At 44.0% G+C, this 4,597-nt stretch overlaps 1 protein-coding gene across 1 annotated transcript; it reads left to right on the forward strand.

Annotated features, from left to right (window-relative positions):
• The first annotated feature begins 2,592 nt into the window (after positions 1–2,592).
• Positions 2,593–2,989, forward strand: LOC145411323 (U-scoloptoxin(01)-Er1a-like). The gene has a single exon (XM_080281349.1). The coding sequence runs from the start codon at positions 2,593–2,595 to the stop codon at positions 2,980–2,982; it is 390 nt and encodes a 129-aa protein (XP_080137475.1). The 3' UTR covers positions 2,983–2,989.
• Positions 2,990–4,597: the final 1,608 nt, after the last annotated feature.

Genomic DNA, 4,597 nt, shown 5'->3' on the forward strand with positions numbered 1-4,597 from the left:
AAAAAAAGTCAATGTTCCCCATTCCGAAGCGCAGGGTCCCAAGGCTAGGCTATCAAATTCTAGAGCACTGAAGAGTAGGAGGCCAACCCACGTCCCTGGACGCATTTTACTTGATGGGGGCGTGAGGAATTTCCAAGGGGGATGCGATGACCTGGAGAAAAAAAAACAGAGTGGCCTGGACAAGTGTGTGTGTGTGTGTGTGTGTGTGTGTGTGTGTGTGTGTAAAGATGAACCACTGATTTATCTTCAGTATTTATATCGTGTGTCTGCTCAGGCCTTCAAAACACTTTTTCCTTTTTACCCGTGAAATAAGTTCCTTTTTTTCTTTTTCTGTCTGTCGCCTGATCACCGTCTTGTTTTTTCTACAAATCTGGTCATTTCGAGACAAAATAAAGCCACCTAAAAATCTTATACAGTACTGCAAGACGAACCTCACCCTTGCCCTTATATAAACGTCCTTAACTCCCCTCCCCAGCACCATAAAAGTAGGACAGTTGATTGTAGGTGAGGGGAAAATTGCAGGTAAGGGGAAAATTGCAAGTGAGGAGATAATTCTACCTGCATTCACCTGGGTTTACCTCCACTTAAACCTGCAGTCAGTAATAACAATAATTTAGGAACTGATTTTTAGGCTCGTGTGATGAAAGTTTGTGAAGTTTGAGAGAAGGGATCAGTTTAATCTCTCTCTCTGTCTCTCTCTATAGCCAGACGCCTTAAACCCGTAAGAGGTAGCCACAAACAGATCGCCTCCATGTCGCCCTGCCTCCTGTTATTTTGCTGCCCTCCCCCTAACTTACACCCCCCCCCTCTCTCATATACATCTAAACTCCTTCCCTCCACCTCATCTTCGGTCTCCCCCCCCCTCTCTCTCTCTCTCTCTCTCTCTTGCCACCCGAGTATATTCAGATTAAGTCCTCGTAGTGAAGGGGTTAATCAAGGGGCGGTGGGTTCGAGCTCCACGCAGACGAGGCTGGTTTAGGGTACGATGCTGTTAGATTATTAATGAGGGGGATTAATGAAGGGGATTAATAAGGGGGATTAATGAAGGGGATTTATAAAGGGATTAATGAAGGGGATTAGTAAAGGGATTAATAAAGTGATTAATGAAGGGGATTTATAAAGAGATTAATAAAGGGATTAATGAAGGGTATTTATAAAAGGATTAATGAAGGGTATTTATAACGGGATTAATGAAGGGGATTTATAAAGGGATTAATGAAGGGGATTTATAAAGGGATTAATAAAAGGGATTAATGAAGGCTATAATTAACCCGTGTAAAAAAAAATAAAAATCACTACTAAGCTCAATAAAATCGTCCGTTAATAGCGACAATAAAGCACAATAATAAGGCACTTAATTCACCCTGCATCACATTCGCACTGCCTGGTGGTGTAGTGGGTTCAGACGCTCCATTCCATTAAGGTTCAAGTCCAAGGAGGGTTGTTTTTATATTCATTTTATTTTCCTCATGCCCATCAAGGAAGAGCGACTGGGCACGCCTTAAATGTCTGGACGGAGCAGCCTAGCCCCGGGTCCCTACGCTCTTGTCATAGCATTAAAGGAGTGGATGAAGGTTGGACTATAGTGCGTTTACTTTCACCTGGCTAAGATTAGTAACCAAGGAGACTCATTTTCTACCTCATAATTAAAGGTGTGAGATTGACCCAGTTCCCTCAGATGAAGACAGGCAGATTACAGTGACCCTAACCCACCCTTGAACCTAAACCCTTATGCCCCACGGTTGGTTGGAGCGACGTAACCCACTAGATCACAAGGCATTCAGTTACTGGTTATATGGTTACCACCCAGCGTTATAGTTTTCAGGAGAAACCGTCTGCTGTGACTCAGGGTGGAGTTGCCTGAAAGTAAGACTATATTGGGTGAGTGGATGGTGTTTCCCCTTATTCCTATGTCTGCGACGAAGGAAGGGTAAGGAACAGGGTCAAATCTCTCTCTCTCTCTCTCTCTCTCTCTCTCTCTCTCACACACACACACACATACAGTACACACACTCACGCACATGCGCACACGCACTCGCACACTCTCACTCTCTCTCTCTCTCTCTCTCTCTCAGGAAGAATGACAAACGCCAACCTTCAAGTCATCATCTTTTCGGTAAACTGTGGGATTGTCCGTAATACGTTTCCTTTCCCTGAGCATTATATTATTACGAATAGCGGTAATTCTTTTTTGCAAGGTTACGTACTGTTTATAATCTATCTATCTGTCTGTCTGGCTATCTATCTATCTGGCAATCTGTCTGTATGTATTTGTTCCTGTCTGTCTGTAGTTGCTTGTCTATATCTATCTGTCTGTCTGTCTATTTGTCTGTCTGTCCGTATATCTAAAGCTGTCAGTGTAGTGGCGTTCCTCAGGTGGACCACTTGTCTCCACCTGTTTTTTTTTTTTTTTTTTATCGTCTCTCTCTTCCCCTCCCTTTGCTCAAGATAATATTTTCACAGGTAACAAAATCGTCTGCTCTTGCCTGTGTAGTGTCCATGGCAGTGAGAAGTTTACGATCGCCAGTGGGAAGAAGACCTCGATATATTTTCCTTTTTGTTTCACTAATCAGGACATACTTTCAGCCCAGGATGAAGGTGTTGGCCGTCGTCCTCTGCCTCGCCGCCGTGGCCTCCGCCAGGATGGCCTACCGGTTCTCTGATGGCTACCTCGACATCCTCGGCGCTGAACCTGCCCAGACCTTCAGCTGCGCAGATCGTGCTTATGGCTACTACGCAGACGTGGCCACAGACTGCCGCGTCTTCCACGTCTGCGTACCCATCAGTGACGAGGAAGGCACAGTGCTTGGGATCGACCAGTACTCCTTCTTCTGCGGCAACCAGACCGTGTTCAGCCAGGAGTCCCTCACCTGCGCACACCAAGAAGAAGCCTTCCCCTGCGCCGAGGCTGAGACGCTCTTCGAACTCTCTAACGCCGACTTTGGCAAGATCCCCGAAGACAACTTGGATGTCAACGTATAAACCTAAACCCACGATATTCCTCTCTGTAAATCTTGTACATTTTCTTGATTAAATCTGCACTTTTTATAACGGTGGCACTTTTCATTCCCACAATATTTCCCGCACAGTTATAAGTGGTAATTCATTTCTTTTACGAGTCTCTGTTGTTGCTGGAGAAAGTCGCCTTCACGTGGTGGCACCTGTGTAACTGGGCGGCTCGGCTGCCTGGTTATTCAAATGTCCTTCTATTCTCGCCCTATCCCCCAAAAGGAGGATGGTGGACTGCAGAAGGAGGGGAACTTCAGCCTGCAGTCCACTGGGTTCACGTTTCGAATAAGCCTGGAGCCACAAAAACAACTAGGCTACCATTACAACTACTACTACTATTTTCACTACTACTACTCCTACTACTACTACTACTACTACTACTACTACTAATAATAATAATAATAATAATAATGATAATACGAGTTCACGATAAGCAAAAAGACGTATCCAGGAGCTGCGTCGGATAAGCAGCATGGCCTTCGCTCGTGTTTGCCTTACGTGCCTTCATCAGCAGAGGCTTGACCCATCTTCACCTCAGCAGCGTCTTCTCATTAACCTGCTGCTCCTTAAGGCCAAACCCACTGTCTCAAGGCCCCTCACAAGTGACTAAAGTAACCCAGTGTCTAATAGGCTAAACTTTCACGTCAGTCAATTATTATTATTATTATTATTATTATCATTATTATTTATTTGTTTAAGCCATATCTGATCTCATCCTTCTGGTATTACTTCATGCTGAGATTAGGATACTACTACTGGTATTACGACTACTACTACGACTACTACTACTACTACTACTACTACTACTACTACTACTAATAATAATAATAATAATAATAATAAACTCTCCTGTGAACGTTTTTATCCTTACTACTTTTGAAGGCAGGTTTCTGTGTCAATAAAGAAATAGTAAAGATAGGATTGTGCAGGGGAGGAGAGGAAGGGCAGGGGAGGACAGGGTAGGGGAGGACATGGCAGGGCAGGAAAGGGCAATGTGGGCAAGGGATAGGGCAAAACAGGACATACTGGTATCTATTTATCTATCTATCGGTCTGCCTGCCTGCCTGTCTGTCTATCCATCTGTCTTTCTATCTATCTATCAAGTAAGAATGCTACCACGATCACTACGATTTCTATAGTATCATCCTCACAACCACAATGTATTTATCTGTCTATCTGTCTGTCTGTCTAGAGTATTTCCAATCATCCATCTGTCTGTCAATCTATCTATTTTTCTATCTATCTATCGATCCATCCATCTATCTATCAATCTATCTACCCTCTATCTATCTAATCCACCCTAATACCAAGCGCCTAATCCTATTCAATCCCCTCCAGCCCTTATAATCCTCCTCATCCCTTATACTCTCTCTTACACCTCTATTATTAATCTGTCTTATGTGTAACAGTATACCTCTCCATAATCTTATAATAGCTGTCTCTCTCTCTCTCTCTCTCTCTCTCTCTCTCTCTCTCTCTCTCTCTCTCTCTCTCTCTCCACGGCCCCAGCAGAGAAGCGTGACAATCCTAAAACACTGAAGGTTGGGAAAATTGCGCAAGTACCCCCTTCCTTTCCTTCCCATCTTCT

Source organism: Coenobita brevimanus, chromosome 89, assembly GCF_032717465.1.
Source record: "Coenobita brevimanus isolate Jiangsu-jjx chromosome 89, ASM3271746v2, whole genome shotgun sequence".
NCBI lineage: Eukaryota > Metazoa > Arthropoda > Malacostraca > Decapoda > Coenobitidae > Coenobita > Coenobita brevimanus.

Bases quoted from the DNA above. Each gene is read 5' to 3' on its own strand.
- LOC145411323 (XM_080281349.1), top strand. From the start codon at position 2,593: ATGAAGGTGTTGGCCGTCGTCCTCTGCCTCGCCGCCGTGGCCTCCGCC.